Raw genomic sequence first — 17,167 nt, forward strand, 5'->3', positions numbered from 1 at the left:
TTTAAAGTACAGACCCCGTTCGTTTTTGGCAACACGCCCGTAAATTTTATGATGCCAAAATCGAATGTTGCCAAAATCGAACGGTTTTTTTTTGTCACTTTTTTATTTTTGATTTTCATTTCAAATTATTCAAAATTGATGTAAAACCTCTAATATAAATTTTTTTAATTTAGCTGAATTATATTAGTTTTAAGCAGTAAAACATGGAAAAATTCATGTTTTTATTGTTTAAAACTATTATAATAAGGCCGAATTGAAAAATTTCATGCTGATATTACGTTTAACATTTATTTTGATTAATTTGAAATGAAAATAAAAAATAAAAAAGTGACAAAAAAAACGTCTTTTTTGGATGTTACCAAAAACGAACGGTTTTTGCTCGGATGTTGCCAAAATCGAATGTTGCCAAAATCGAACGGGGTCTGTACTTACAATCACTTATTTGAGATCAGTCTTCTACATACATTTTTATTTCACGTGTATCTCTGTTATGTGTATCGCAGCGGTTATGTAATTACACCTCTAGAATTTGTACGAAATTTCCTTTCTGGTGAATATTAATTTGTTGTCGTAATCTTGCGTTAATAAACTCAAAATCCAGTGCAAAATTAAATTGAGTGAAAAAAAAATCTAAAAAAAAAATGCAATTTGACATAAAGCTCGAAAAACATCTACCTTTGAAAATTCATCAAAAATTCTGTATTTCATATTTTTACAATCTAAAAATGCAGAACTGTACTTCATGCATCTTTTTTATATTTTTTTATGGTCATAATCTTAAAAAAGTTCAACAAAATATATCCTTATGTGCAACGTCACTTCTTACTTCAGCTTTCCAAAACACTGTTTTTTTTAGCATTCCGTAGCTGATCTTCAGTCTTTTTTCCTTTTCGGTTTTTTTTCTTAGACTTTGAATAACTGAAAACTGAAGTGCTGTAGGTGAATCATGTCTGGAAAAAATATTTGAGTTACATCACGAGGTTTCCAAAACTATAATTTGGTAATAATCGGTTGGGAAATAAAAGAGATTCATTAGTTTTATTCAGGAATGTCAAATTTACACTCCACGGACTGTAAAGGGTAAAAATATCAGGGACAGATGAGAGTTAAAAAAAAATTAAAAAAGAAAAAAAATATTTATAAATAATTCTCTTACACAAAATTGATGATTCGGCTTTGAAAGAGTTCTCAAGAAGGTTTGTATTCACATAAAAAGTTTATCTTTTCTATTTAAAATTTTATGTGTACTGTACTTTTAGAAACAGTATCTGAAACTGCAGTGATAAAGTCTGTTTCACATAGAATCTGGTCGGATAAAATAGATCATTTCTCCGCAAAGAAATAACGTACAACAAAAGTAAAAATGTCATTTTGTAGGGTTTTTATTGCACTTTAAGGAAAAAAATACATTCAATTCATTCGTCAGCTTTTCGGATGATTTTCGAACTTTTTTGTGATACCACCCATCATTTTCTGCACAGTACTGCTGGTAACTTCATTCGCCATCTTGTTACACCACTTTTCCATTTGAGCGGGTTTTTTCATCGTTCTGCCACATTTCTTCAGTTTGTCCTTAACTATTGCAAAATATTTCTCCATGGGACGAAAATCCGGACAGTTTCGTGGATTTATACTTTTTTCAACAAAATCGATCTTGTTCTCCTTATACCACTTAACGACATCCCGGCTGTAGTGGCAGATCCCTTGCCAAACCATCAACTTACGAGCAAATTTATCTGCGAAAACAAACTTGACTCTACCCGTAACATTCCCTTTACGCTTCGCAAGGTAAAATTTGTTACCGGGTATTTGTCCGAAATCCATTTTGACGTAAGTTTCGTCGTCCATCAAAATACATCCGTTATACTTGGTCAACACTTTCTCGTACAACTTCGTCATTCGTCATTGTGGCAACACTCTCCTAGTGATTTCCAATCTGTTCATCTGGCAACAATTTCAGTGGACACTACGAATCCGCTCTTCGTCGATTCTAGAACAATAGCGAATTGACGTTCTCTTTCACTTGTACCACTCTCTGTTATTGTTTACATTTGTAACGCGGTTCGTCAGTTCGGATCAATCGCCGCGGTAAAAAATTCGGTCGTCGCGAGTGTACTTCAACAGAAACTCACCTATACATGCTATTTCTTCTATTTAAACCATTCTTAAAATAAATCCTTATGAAACAGTAAGAAAACTCATAAAAGCTGGCTGGAGCAATTTAATTTAAAATACTTACCTGATAATCAGACGACAACTCATGATTACATTTGTTTCCCTTTTCCGTTTTGAACTTGGATCACTGTGCACCAAAGCACGGCGATGTCAGCTTGACAAATTGATCCAATAAAAAAAGTTTCAGCAGATCAGCCAGCGTTCGTCTGTAAGACATCTCTCTGAAAATACGTCAAATCTGACTTGAGACGCATTTCTGCTGCCAGCCGATGCCAACTTTGAGCAAGCCATTTGCCTCCTCTGGAGCTTCTTTCGATTTGACTCAAACTGCTAATGACGAAACAGTTTATCAGCTTGGCCAAGTTTTGAGCAGCACTTTTCAGTGCCGAAAATTAATGTACCCGGTCTTCTGGCCCAACGAATTTTGTCTCATTTATTGTGAACGTTGTTTGCTCTATGGGACGATATCGATAAAGAGCGCGGATTTATTTGACGTGTTTTATCAAGTGATTGTTAATCTAGCTTTATTATTCTTTATTGTTTTCTGAGTAAATTTGATGACTCAAGATTATTTTTATCAATTTGTTATTTAATCTTTTAATCTTATTTTTTCGCTTTAAACAATTTTAAATTTAAACTTTAAACATTTTAAAGGATGACTTAGAAATTAAGTTATAAAGCTCATCATTCTCGGAAGTTTCCATGCCTAAATTAACCTTCCGAAATCGAGAGTGTCATCGTGCTGACCCTCGGCTGTCCACAGGAATCTTATCTGGCTCGGCCGTCCATCCATCCTTGGACCTACTGCTGCATAACACCGGGGAGTTCATCATGCAAAGCCCTCATCATTCACACGATTCACTCGTTTTCAATTAGCTCGACTGATGCGAGATGGTGTCGGTCCAAAAACAGCAAGAGCCGACGGACGACGACGGACGTCGTCGTCAAAAGGCCCAAATTCAGCACCAATTCAGACCTTCCATGCAGGAGCTCATCCTAAACGCTTTGTCATTCTCCCCCCATTGTCTCCATATCGTGTAGTGGTGGTGGAAGAGCCGCTTTCTTTCTTTTGTCGCCGTCCTCTTCCCGAGGTGCGTTGCAACTTGCTTCTCTCCTCTATTTTTACCTATTGTAAAGGCCTCTGGTGTCATTTCACACTAATGAAATTCTGGCTGCGTTGCCTTCACGAGACACCCCAGGAGACACTGCACTGCACTTGCTCACTGACTGACTCGGTGTGGGTTCTAGGGAATTCTTTTCACTTAGCACTTTTATTCCCTCTACGGTGCCCAGAGAGAAGCTACCATTTATTGGAGTTCGAAAATATTTTAAAATTATGAGGGAAATGAAGAGTTAATCACCGTATACTTGTTTCATGAAGTTATTTTGTCGACTATATACGTGAAATTTTATATTCCTTCAGAAAGAATATTTAAGAATTGAAAAATTAAAGATAGATAGAAGATAATAATAAGATGAAAGATGTTTTTCAACATCTTTCATCTCATTCGCATTCTCTATCCGCCTATTATCTTTCAATTCTTAAATATTCTTTCTCAAAGAAAATGAAATTTTAACGGTAAGCCAATTATATAATTTCATTTTATGAATAGAAAGCATAAAAGAAAATTTATCTGATATTTACCTATTGGGTTTGGGAAGAATTCTAGAATAACTCATCTGACTTAAAAAAAAATTGTTATACAACTGTAAGAATACGTCTTTTGTTGACATTTTCGTATGCCTGAGCCTGTAAAAGTTTTCATAACTAGACATGACGTCGTGTTAGGAGGAGCTCAACTATCCAAACTTGCTGCAAACCTTCAGGAGTTACGCTTAAGAGACTTCGATGTATCGAGTTTGCCTATTAAAGGGGTCGGAATCATCAATCCTCAAAAGTTTTAACCTACAGTGACTTAACACATTCGTCGCCCAGAAAAAATCCCTGAGCATAAAAGTAAAGCGAGAGAGCTTCAGATTTACAACGCGTGGTAAAACTGAGCAGCTATCTTGCGTAAAAGCGCCGTCATCCGTTTATAGGTCCCATGCAGGGTTGCCAACATTTTTTCCAAATTCAAGGTGCCTTGAGAAGAAAAATCAGGCAAAATCAGGCTGACAAAAATAGTCCAACAGATGGCCAGTTTCCCTCTCTTACACACAGATGTTGTTATCGATCATGGCGAAATCACCTATAATGTGTTTGAGACCTCATTTTATAAGTACCTGATTCACCTCGATGATTTAGAGAGCGCCGATGTGGTCTAGTGGATAGGCTGGCGCGAGTCTGGTTTTGATATGCCAGGCGCACTGGGTTCGATTCCCGGTATCGGCAAGAAAACTTTTGGGTTCGAATCCCATAAGTTGCCGACAGGTAAGATGTGTTTCCTCATATAACTGACTATATAATAAGAATGTTCAATCAGTTGCCAGCTGGCCAGGTATATATAAACACGGATGCCGGAATACCTGTAAGTAAACTAGCCCACCTGATTGACTCGTTCTTCCAAAATATACCCTACATCAACACAATACATTCACTACATAACAGTTCATACGAAGCCATGGGGTCCGGGTATAGTGTACGCGTCGCATTGGAGATTTGTCGAACTTAATAATCTAAAGAATGCACGTGAACGCATACTTAGGCAGAAACTGCGGTGAATCCGTGCACCCATGGTGGATAACCAACATACATACAACATACCTGATTCACCTCGATGATTTAGGATCAGCCTGGGAACACTGCCCACGAGAAGGTTTCATCTAAAATTTGTCGTCAAACTTTTGTAAATTAAATCCGAAAAATATAGTTTCATCATAATGGAAGTGTTTAAAATCAGTAGATTTGAGTTCTTTATCCGGAGGAAGTGAAATTGTTGTATTCAGGATCGTCAGTGAGGTGAAGATTTAAAAAGAGTGACTGATGGTAGGAACTAGCGCTACGCCACCCGGGTCCCGGACCGACTCAGGAAGGCTGTTCTGGAAAAGGCACTGCGTTCTACTTGCAAGTCGGGGTCCAAAACATAGCTCAGGATAAGTACCAGTATTACAATCAAACAGGATAAGTATAACCACAATCAAACATAAGAAATATCACATATTTAAATATTCCATCAAAATTCGGAAAACTTGGAACAAAATATGACATTATTATTATACTTTGCTGCTCTGCTTGCATGCAAGTCAAGCTTCCACTAGTTGATCGATTGCAGACAAGAAATGGGCTTTTATAAAAGCTCATTTAAAATCCACAACTAGATGGTGGTTATGGTTATTATGAATAGAAAGAAAGGAGAAAAACCAGGTTTGAGTTAATTAATACCATTTCCTTGAGTTAAAACTTTCGGTATGATCGCCATAATTTTAAATTAATCATAATTTTGAAATTTAACTTTCACCTTACATCTGAAAAATGTTAGAATGTATTCATCGAGTTTTTTTTTAATTTGGCTTTTAAAACTGGAATACTTCTTAATGAAAGAAGAATTTTTGCTTTTCTTTAATTTTTTATATTAGTCAAACTTTTTTAATTTGAAAACTTTACTTCGGAAAAAAAAATAATGAAAGTTTGGTTTTGAAAACTGTTCCATTTGAAATACTTTAATACTGAAATTAAAAACTACTTGAAGAAATATTTTGAATGGTTGAACATCCTGAAAATCAAATCTTGGGAATTGGGTATTATTTCAAAGATATTTTGGAAAATTGGGAACTTCAATGTTTGTAATGTGAAGTTATGTTTATTGTCTTTAATGTTGTATATTTGAATAAATTTCAAGTATGTATTCATCAACGAAGATGCTGTGTATGAACAATCTCAGACATGCTGTTAGAATGTGCTTACTCGGATTATTTGCTCTAATAATTTTACTTTTCAGATTCGTATCCTTTTTTAAATAAATTATATTTTCACTTATTATATATTGGGCTCGTGATATAGCTCAGTTGGCTAGTCTGTTGTCTCCTGAGCCGATATCCGCGAGTTCGAGCCCAAGAGTAAACATCGAACACAGTTGTACCGGATAAGTTTTTCAATAACGATCCGCCAACTGCAACGTTGATAAAGTCGCGAATGCCATAAAGATGGTAAAACGACTAAAATCGAAACAAAAAAAAAACTTATTATATATTACTGTTTTGTATATCCAATATTTAGAGTAGTTTTCCTTACTGCCCTATATTCTTTTTAACCATTATTTATTTCTAGAAGGAATGCATCTGGGGTTAACCCAAAGAAATAATTGCAAGCGGCACGGGTAGCCGGCCATTGTAGGTTTCTGAGGGTTGGATGCCTTCCTTCGACGAACCATCGGACCGTGGAAGCCCTAGAAGAAATTCGAAGGCCAAGCCACACAGCCATAGGCAGGACCTTGCTACCGATGGTGGAACCATACATACATACATACATACATACATACCTGATTCACCTCGATGATTAATCAAGCTTTAAGTACGTACATATATTCGTGCGTGGGTGTTTGTTCATGTCGAATCTGGGCTGAGCTAACCAATTTTAAATCAGTCTCCGAAACTAATTAAAAATATTCCATAAAAATTAGTGGATATTTACAATTTCTCTTAAATGTAGTTATTACTCATGATGACTCCAAAAAAAGTGTTGCCAAACTGGAAAAGTCTGAATGGCTAACCTTATAGGTGATGACTTTTTTTGGTCGCTTTTGTTAGATAATCTAACCAGTATCGAAAGAACTATGCTGAATTCCCTACTTAACGTTCATCTTCGTAGAACTCCTCACTTTTCAATTACTTATTCTAACCATTTTCTATCATTTTATCATAAAAATTCTAAATTTTTACTGTTCTGTAAAAAATGTCATGTATAACCCCAAAAATCTGGAAGCAAAGTCAAAAGTCTGGAGGTCTGGAAACCTAAAAAAATATCTGACGAAAGTCCAACAAGTCTGGAAGATTCAGACAAAATCTGGAAGGTTGACATCACTGATCTTGCCCCGTCGACTCGGGATTTTAGCCGAGTGCGCACATGGTCTTCATTTGACCGTAAGTATCGGCAAACCCGATGCAATCGGCCGTGTGCGTGCTCGACTAAATCCCGAGTCGATGGGTGGTGATAGCAGGGTTGCCAACATTTATTTTTTCTTTTTCGAAATTCAGAAACGTGAGAAATAAAAATCAGGATACATCAAAGTAACGGAAATCTCTGTCAAAGTGAGGACCTTTTTTTGGTCGTCGCTCCACATTTTGCAGTTTATTACCACCTATTTCCATCACATTCACAAACATCAGGAAAAAACTATGGTTTATCAGGTTGTCAGGCGGAGCATCTAAAAGTTAGGCAAATCCTGAAATATTAGGCACATTGGAATCTCTGGTCTCATGGTGTTACTGAACTACTGAACTACACTGAACCTCGAAAATACCCAAACTTGAGAACTTTCCCCGCCAACCCGAATGAAACTCCCTCCCTACAGGTTTAGCCATTGGTAGCATAGATCAAAGTTAAACTCTTAGAGGAGAACTCATCCCCCAAAATCTGATACCGCAATAAAATGGAAATCACAATAAAAAAAATAACGCCAGGTACAGGAATCAAACTCATACCTGCAATGGCACTGCGATTACCATCTCAGGATGCTAACCGCTCGACCATCGGAGATTTGTTGAGAGGGCAACTACACCATCGTATATGCGAGACTTTCTGCGAATGAAGCGGGAATAAAAGTTTTCCCCCAAAAAACTTTCTATGCTTTGAACTTACCCCCCAAACCTAAATCTGCCACGATGAGGTAATAGAATCAGATTCGCTTACAACAAAAAACCCCCCAAAAAAACAGTTCCCCGCATGAAGGAAAAGTTCGGCGTATTTGCAAGCTGTGATTTTTTCACAAACTTGAGTTGTCAATATTGAACTCAGGTTTGGGGGTGGCAGTTCTCAAGTTTGGGTATTTTCGATTTTCAGTGTAAACGGGCAGCACTGAACGCACTTAAGTTGATGACAGTTTTTGAACAGGGAAAAAGAGCGAGAGAAAAGAAAGCGGTTTATTCGGCGGGAAAGTCGTAGGACGAATATAAACAATAACAAAACATCAATAAATTCGCGTTAGGTGTGAAGTTGAGCATAAGAATCTACTAAGGCTAAAAGTGCGAACTGTATGCAATAGAGCAGAAGTTAAGTGAGGTCGCTTGAGCAAAGGGCAATTACGGATACGCGCTGGTTCAAAAGACACCTAATTAGGTACACCCTGTTGAGCAGAGGTGAAAATTTCATTGAGAAATGTTTAAAGAAAAATTTAATTTAGCATAACTAATGTTAAAGGTGGCTAGCAAAAGGCAGCTAATAAGAATCAAGACAGCAGGAAGCGAATAGGAGAAGTTACTAAACGTGAGATAAAGAAACATTGAAAATTAGTCCTTTTCATCAAAGTTATGATTCTGTCGTAGGTTTTTTGAACGCACCGAACTTTGAACTAATAAAGCAGTGTTACAAATTCGGAACCAACTTTTTCCTTTGCTACACGCCATGCAAGTAACAACAATAATACATGGCGACAAACGTGTTAATTTTAGCCACTTGAATCAACTGCGAAACGTAACATACGTTACTTCATTCTAAAGAACTACTCTGCTCAGATACTACTTATCGATATACCCTATCATCCCTTTACCTTTCTTTATAAAAACTTGGGGAACAGAAGCTCTTTCGTCTCGGTCTGCTCTGTTCTTTAACTTCTTGGTAAGGTCATTCTGGTAACGCTACCACCATCCTCAAACATTATCTGAAGAAAGGTTTCGACTATTCCCAAGCAACCAAAGTCTCGTTAAACAGGTCAGCGGGCTATAAGGTTTTTGAATTCTAAAGACCGCTGAAAAATGCAAACATTTTCCAATTAATAACGAGCCTCCAGACGGCTCTATGATGCGAAATTTTCGAAAAAATAAAATCGTGTTCTGCTCTTCGCTAGCTTCAGAATAGGGCAATTGTAGTAAAAATCTTGGCCACCCATGCCCTAGAACAAAAATGATAAAATTGGAGTTTACCAAACGAAATAAAATTTGACATCAGGTCTACTTGACAAGGCCAAGGGACAATTTAATCCCCAAGGTGTTGATTCCGCAACATACCCCTATTTTCCAATCACCCCAATGCGCAGAGTGATAATAAAACTTCGATACTTTAAAAATATAGTTATCACCACAACAAGTAACCCTTTTTTAGAATCCTGATAAATCACATTCAAACGAAAAATAAATACAAAATAAGCTCAAAATATCCTTCCTAAACGTCTATAACATTTTTGAGTTAGTGGTGGACAATTTATTTAGCAAAACTCACAATTTGATTCGTTATATGGTTTTCAGCACCGAGCTCCTTTTCAACCACCAATTGCTCATGGAGAAAGATTTTTCAACAAAAAAAGTTCGCTCCGACCCTTTTCCGACATTTTATATCGTACAGGCCAGAGCTGTGCCATTATAAAGAGATGCTTTCAGGCAAAGTTTCCAGGTGGAGTCTCAGCCTCAGCAGGATTGAGGTCACAAACCAGATTCCATAAAAAAACGGTGGTCAAATCGTGCGCAAAATAGTTGAATCCCTAGCGCGGTGAAATTTCGAAAAATTTCACAATTGATTGCAGAATTCACTTTTTTGCGGAAACCTGGCAGAACTCTACACTCAAAAGAAAAGCATAGTAAAATAACTAAATCCGTGGTTCAAATGAACAACACGCAACCATATTTTCGAGTCAATAATGTGTCATTCTTAAAAATACTACGTGCATAGTAATTTTAATATGTGTTGATTTTGGCTGTTCATTGTAGTTTCGACTGCGATCGTAGCAAAATTGACAATTGAAACATAAGTAATTTGACTTCGTGCATAGTAAAATAGATATGTCTGTGATAAAACTAGAATGCATTATGATAAATTTCGTACATTTAGAGTGATTTAAGCAAGAAAATCTCCTTGCAGCATGATATAATTATCACGTAGTATTCTTGCATTATTACGTGATATGATTTCGGTGCCTTTTAACAAAATGATGTTAATCAGAAATTGACTTACAATTTATTTATTAGAAACACTATAATTTCACAATTTAATAACACTTCACGCAGTATGTAAAATTGTCACACACCGTTCCATTTCCCGTGTATCGTTGATGTATTCCAGGTGATCTGAAGATTATTTCAATTTAAACATTAATGATGTTTTTTTTTTGTGCCGAAGGAGGACAATCTGCTAAACTTGTCATAACTTCAAGAGAATTTTGAATAGTTTTTAAGGTCAAGCTCCAGGATATAAAAAAACTTATTTAAAAAAACCTTGGTTTTATAAAGGGGTACAATAGAATGCCCCAAATTACCCGACTTTTGAAAAAGTTAGATATACCCCTTCCCGTGATCCGATCTGGCCCAAATTTGGCATGAGACTAGGTAGGACTAGGATCAATTTTAGCCTGCAGCGCGTAACACTTCACAGGTTTTGAATTTCCCATACAAATTTGGGGCAGTCTAGGGTGCAATAAAAATGGGAACGTGGAGCCCATATATTAAAGACGAAAAACTTCTTCATTGGACGCTATTTCAAAACTCACTTGACAGATCGTCACAAAATTTTGCACATTTAAACATGACATTTCGAGGTACACTCAAAGAAGAGGCTGACAAATTTTCATGCCGATCGGAGCTTATTATGTGCCGAAAAATGTTCATAAAATGGCATAAAGAATCGAACTCTCGGTCAAAATGATGCATCCCCACCACATACAAACATTCAGGCGAAACATTTTATTTTCATCGTTTTTGATAATTTATCCCAGGAACAAGACAATTGAAAAACTGCCGTAGATGAGAATCGAACTCACAACGATTTTCTACCTTCATTTTGCCCATCCGACAGCTTAGCCGTACTACCTGAGCCAGACGGAGATTATCTTAAGGTGAAATCAGTAAGACCAGTAAATTAACATGCGGAACCAGTTCCTCAACCTTTTCAATATGATTTATACAAAATAAATAAATAGAAACCATGCTTTTCTTTGAAAAAAATTAATTTTTTTTTGTATGAGGTCTTTAATATTTTCGCTGTAAGTTTAATTTATCATTTATTTTAATGCCTTTAAATAGTCGAATTATTTCAATTCCTAATCACAAATAGTAAAAGATGGTCACCGTCTTTTGAATCTTTCATCGTGAGAAGGGCTAGTACGGAAGCCATCAGGCTAGGCGCTAGAACGTCAACAGGGACAACCACTCCGGGTGAATCACTGTTCCAGTGAAATACGACCTGCCAGAACATTGTGCCAAATAATTAAATTAGTCTCTAATTGCTAACAAATCTTTTCTTTTCTTCGTTGCTGCTGCTAGCGGAAATTTTCTTTACCAACCGAATCCATTGTCTTGTTCGAAACTTTCCCCTAATTAAGACCCGAAATCCTGGCGCTCCTTCTGTAAATTTTTGCCCCTTTATAAACAGTCCAAAACCATTGTGTTTCTGATGACAAAGATGGTGGCCTCCGTACGTCCGTCTTGCTGCCGTCGGAGACGTCGCTTTCTCGTGTTCCTTTTTTTCCTTCTGGGCTGCCACCGTTTATCCTCCTGGCCCTAGCTAGAACCTAAACCATTCATCGCATCGTGGCGCTCATTGTTGATGTTCTTCCATTCTTTTCGTTGCAGTTGACAAAACCCCGGCAGGCTTCCCTGTCATCACTCAGAGTCCGACGACGCGCGTAATTGAAATTGGCCACACGGCCGTGATGCAGTGCAAGGCGACCGGAATGCCGGCCCCGAAAATCTACTGGATCAAGGACATGAAGCGCGTCGACATGACGAATCCCCGGTACAGCATCAACAGTGAAGGTAGGTGTCACTTTTTTCCTAGTAGATATTTTTTTTTATCTCCTTCAGGATTAGCTTTTTATTTGGAACGATGCCGTTGTTGTTTCGAGGGGGACTCTCTCTCTCTCCTTCGGGGATCCAAAACGCTGCTGCCTGTCAGAGATATGGGCTTTCGTAAAGTCACTTTCCATGTCAGCTGCTGGCTGTCCGTGATCGGCATATCACTTTTATGGATATGCGCTGTCCTGACCCTGCCCGAAGTTGGTGCGCTTTCAGGACTTCCGATAGGAGAGTCTCTAGCTCTTTCGACATGTTTAGGGGAGCACTTGACATTGCTCTAGTTATTTTTTTTTAATATTTCACATATCAAACTATCACACGTCATGTAATCAGTAAGTTTGAAAAATCAATAAAAACTCAACTAGTTTTTGAGTTTGGTTTCTTTTCTACTATCTTACTTGTTGGAGAAGACGCTAGCACGTTATTTCAAACTATCGTAATTTTTTTTATTTAAATATCTCCAATGAGCTTTTGTTAGCACCTGAAGGGATATGGGCATTAGACCGTTGCAAAAATGACTTTTTGATCTCATATGTTTTATGCATGCTTTTTGAATAATCAAGCATCAGTGTAAAATTTGAGATGATATGTTTGATTCCTGAGCTAACGCAACGTGTTTCAATTTTGTATGGAATTTTGTATGGAAATAGAAATTTTTGCACATTAAATCATCATGAAAATTCAATAAGCTTGAATTGAAGTTGGTCTTTGATTGTTGACTTTTCATATTCTTAAGCTTTATTTTTTGTTAACATGACAAGTAGCTAAGTCTTTCATGAAAAAACTTATAACCATTTCAAAATAAAAAATCTGAATCCATTGAAAAGTATTCAAAAATAGCAGACTGGGCTTGCAAGAGCTTTTAATAATTTCATGAAATGGTTTTGCAAAGGTTATATAAATTAAAAATTTCTTTGACAATGCAAAGCAGTTTTTTGAGATTTTTGATTCTCATCCTACGGTTACACAGCTTTGAAATAAGCATTCAAATACGCAAAAATTAAAAAAAAATTAAAAAAAAGTTTAACATCGAATTTCTTTTCTGGGGTACAAGTAAGGTTTGTGCTATGTTCACATGAATTGTACTGCAAAAATCAAGTTTTATTTTTCATCCAAATATTTTAAAGAACTGGAATGAAGAGTTAATCGCCGTAAATTTATTTTATGTTATTATTTTATTGGCTATATTGGTGAAATTTTATATTCTTTGAGAAAGAATATTTAAGAATTGAAAGATTATAAACGATAGAACGGATAGAAGATTAGAATAAGGTGAAAGATGTTGAAAATGAGCGGAAGGGTAATTTTCAACATCTTGCACCTTATTGTAATCTTCTATCCGTCTATAATCTTTCAATTCTTAAATATTCTTTCTCAAAGAATATAAATTTTCACCGATATCGCCGATAAAATAATTTCATATTTTTAAGAACTTCCAGTACATCTCTGGCGATTTTTGAATAAAAAATATTGTTTTTCCATACAAACATCCTTACAAAACTTGCAGCGGTCTAATGAGCATCTTAAATTTTAATTAAACTGTGTAAATTTTTAAAGAAAGAAATAAATTTTTTTCTAAATATTGGGGTTTCAATTTAATTAAGGCACATTTTTGAATATCTGCATATTAAGTGTTAACAATTATTTTTGCCTTTGATAATACAAAAAATAAATTGGAAGAATCTCTAAATAAGCTATTTCAACAATTTTAATGAATATATATATGGGAGTAATTTTTATTTATCTGACAATTTGCGCCGACAGTCTTCAGATCTTCCCCAAAATTGAAAATTGGGTTGATTTTTACGACTTAAAAACCATGTATTTTTTTCAGATTTCTAACATTTTTATTTTCGAGTTAGATTTGATCATATTTTTAAGTAAATAGAATAAAACCATATTTCAAAGCTCCTTTACCCTGTTATTTTTCAACGGGAATCATAAAATATCAGATCAAAACGCATTTTTTTTTGTTTCGATTATAGTCGTTTTACCATCTTTATGGCATTCGCGAATTTATCAACGTTACAGTTCGCGGATCGTTATTGAAAAACTTATCCGGTACAACTGTGTTCGATGTTTACTCTTGGGCTCGAACTCGCGGACATCGGCTCAGGAGACAACAGACTTGCCAACTGAGCTATATCACAAGCCCATCAAAACGCAATGAAATTTAACCTGCTTTTCAAATAAAATATTTAAAAAAAAATGAATTGAACTATAACATGAAAAATTGTAAATAAGCTTTAAATGATGTTTAAAAGTACCGTCTGCATCACCGAATATTCTACAAATAAAACCATTGTATAACCCAATTTATGATGCAACTTTCATCTAAAATCACCAAAGTAGGCCAATGTCTTCTTCGAGAGTTATGAAAGAAATGATGACAATAAAACTCTTTTTTTGCTCTCACATAAAAGGGTAAAGCGCGCTTCAAACTACATGGGAACAAAAGTACTCAGTAAAATCCACTATTTTTTCGTGTTTTTTAGAGTGTTTGCACCAAAACTGACTTCAAGTTTCAACCAAATCTAAATCGAAAAATAAAAATGTTAAGACCTCTGAATAAAATCATGCGTTAAATGAACCCTTCTGATAATAAAAAAAATCTCCATATTTTAAACCACTACATCTTCTCATTACTGAGTATTTCACCTATGTAGTACTCAAAACACAAAAGCATGTTTGGCAACTTTTTTTTAGAAGGAATAAACATCAACAAAACGAACAGCCACAACTGGAGGATAATTTATCAGATTTGTGATTTGTGTGGTTGTGGATTCCCTAAACTAGAAATTCCAGCAGTTGAATCGGATTTTTTTATTGTATACTTTTTTCCGTTGTCCCGAAGTCTCAAAAGTCATTTTGAATACTTTTTTCCATTGGCCTGGAAGATCTATTTAACAATAAACGAATTTAAGACGTTGTGGTTAACTATTGGTTGCAAGTTGTAGAAGTTATGATTTTTCGAAATAGTAGGTTATGTTTGCTTATTTGAACTTAAATGAGAAGCTGCATTCAACAAAAGTGTTATATAAATAGCATGAGAAGGAAAAACATGACAAATAATTAGTTGTAATTTAAAATTGATCATTGGGTAAGCAGAACTTCACAACTTCTTTTTTTTTTTCAGATAGATCGAACCAATGCAATGGAAGTGGTTGTTAAGAGCCAGAAGGGTGTAATAATTTTTATGTTGATGTTCTTGACAAAAAATTTCAATCATGCAACCTTCTGAACATATAATGACTTTTTATCTTGGAATTTAATATCATTTCTACGTTACTTATTTTGAGGAGATTTCACGATAATCGTTTTACATAATTTTTTTATGATAGTTTTTTGGGGAAAAAGGTTGGAAACTGAATATTGAGTCTTCTGCAAAGCAAACTGTTTTACGAAGCAGTGCGAACAGCAGTAAATTTCCACAGATAGTATTCAAAATTGTTCTGAATTATGGAAGGGATCTAGGAGAAGAAAGAGAAATAAAATCGATGCTAATATTCAAGATTGTGAAAGAAGTTTAACTATAAATTTTCCTTAGAAAAAGATATCAGATAAAGTTTTTCTGACTCGGACGGAAAGGTTGTTGAGGAAATGTTTTTTTTTATTAAATCAACATGATCTCAACTATTCTCGATCAATAGAGATTTATTGTGGGCTTGGTTTTGTTTGTCCCATTGAATTAAGCATTTTGCAAGTGCTAATTTTATCATGTCAAAAACAAAATCCAATAGAAAAGTAATAAAAGGGATCAAATTCGTTAAGAATATTTGCTAGAAAAATTGACTATGTGTACAACATATTTAAAGATGTTGTTGTTAATTTTATTTCAATATCATTTTAATAAAAATGAAAAAATTATAGTTTTTAGAAGCTCAATCAAATAACCCTACTAAGCCTAGGCTAAGGTTGCTAGAATTTTTTAAGCATGTATCCGGGCCGGATAAAACTTAATCTAAAAACCTGGCAGCGTGCATTTGATTTCAAAATTGTCAACAAAAAATCCGGGCAATATGTATCTAGGCAAATTTTGTCGGAATCCAGGAACTACTCAACAAAGTTGAGAAAAAAATCTTTAAAAAAATCGTTCAACAAAACTTTTCAGCAGTTTAAAATCATATTTTGGGCCTCAAATGATTATTTTTATAGAATTTTCTTAAAAAATTTCGTTTTCAAAACATAAATTAATAAAAAAAATTACAACTCAATTTTTTATTGTTCGATTTGGCAAATAAGGTGAATAAATCCGGGCAACCGGGCCGGACCGGACTTTACCTTAATTTTGTATAAAATATCCGGGCAAACCCGAATAAAACCGGGCAATCTGGCAAGTTTAGTCTAAGCACAGACTGATTTAACCCAAAGAAATTCTCGGAGTGAGAAAGTAAAGAGGGAGAATTCCTAGATTTGCAACGTGTGGCTAAACTGAGCGGCTGGCTTGAGTAAGGGAGCGTCACACGTTTTTGATCTGACGGGACCTGTCAGGAAATACACCCGTCGCCCGAATATGGGTCCCATGGTGATGAACGTGTTTAAAGTGGTTTGTAGTTCATTTTCACATACTTTATGCTTTCTCTAGCACAGGCAAATGGCTTGTGGAACAGTTTATTTGGCAAGTCAGTTGCCTCCTGAGCAAGACTGCCAAAATCACAGATTTTTTTTTTAATTTCAAAGAATTCGGAGCAAATTTTTATCAAAGAGAAGCAAATTTTCATCACAGAATTTGTGTCACAGAACACAGAATTTTGGATATATTCCCAAATTGCACAAATTTTCTTAATATTACACATATTTCAAAATTATCATTTTAAACGTCAATGTTAATTTTGGACTTCTTATTTTTGAATTTAAAAAATATGAAGCCCTTGGAGCCAAAGGAGTATAAGTGCATGAAATTTTATTTCGAGAAAATCGTTGTGTTTTATATTTTGCTTTGAAACGTAAAACTGTGTTAATAAAATGATTAAAATCTGAAAAAATCATCAAATATAGTTTGAAATATGAAGAATCGTTTGGGATCATTAATTCAAAATCAACCATTTTGTCACTTATATCCCTTTGGCTCTGAGGGCCTCATATGATAAAATTGGTAATGTTAATAGATTTTTAT

The 17,167-nt window shown here is 35.3% G+C and overlaps 1 protein-coding gene across 1 annotated transcript in view; it reads left to right on the top strand.

Moving 5' to 3' along the window:
* Positions 1 to 17,167, top strand: part of LOC129742247 (tyrosine-protein phosphatase Lar) — a 740,954-nt gene that overhangs the window by 500,656 nt on the left and 223,131 nt on the right. Inside the window, exon 8 of the mRNA XM_055734122.1 lies at positions 11,830 to 12,012. Within this exon, the coding sequence (XP_055590097.1) occupies positions 11,830 to 12,012 (183 nt within the window). The remainder of the gene's footprint in view (positions 1 to 11,829; positions 12,013 to 17,167) is intronic.

The sequence above is a fragment of the Uranotaenia lowii genome, chromosome 2 (assembly GCF_029784155.1).
Source record: "Uranotaenia lowii strain MFRU-FL chromosome 2, ASM2978415v1, whole genome shotgun sequence".
NCBI lineage: Eukaryota > Metazoa > Arthropoda > Insecta > Diptera > Culicidae > Uranotaenia > Uranotaenia lowii.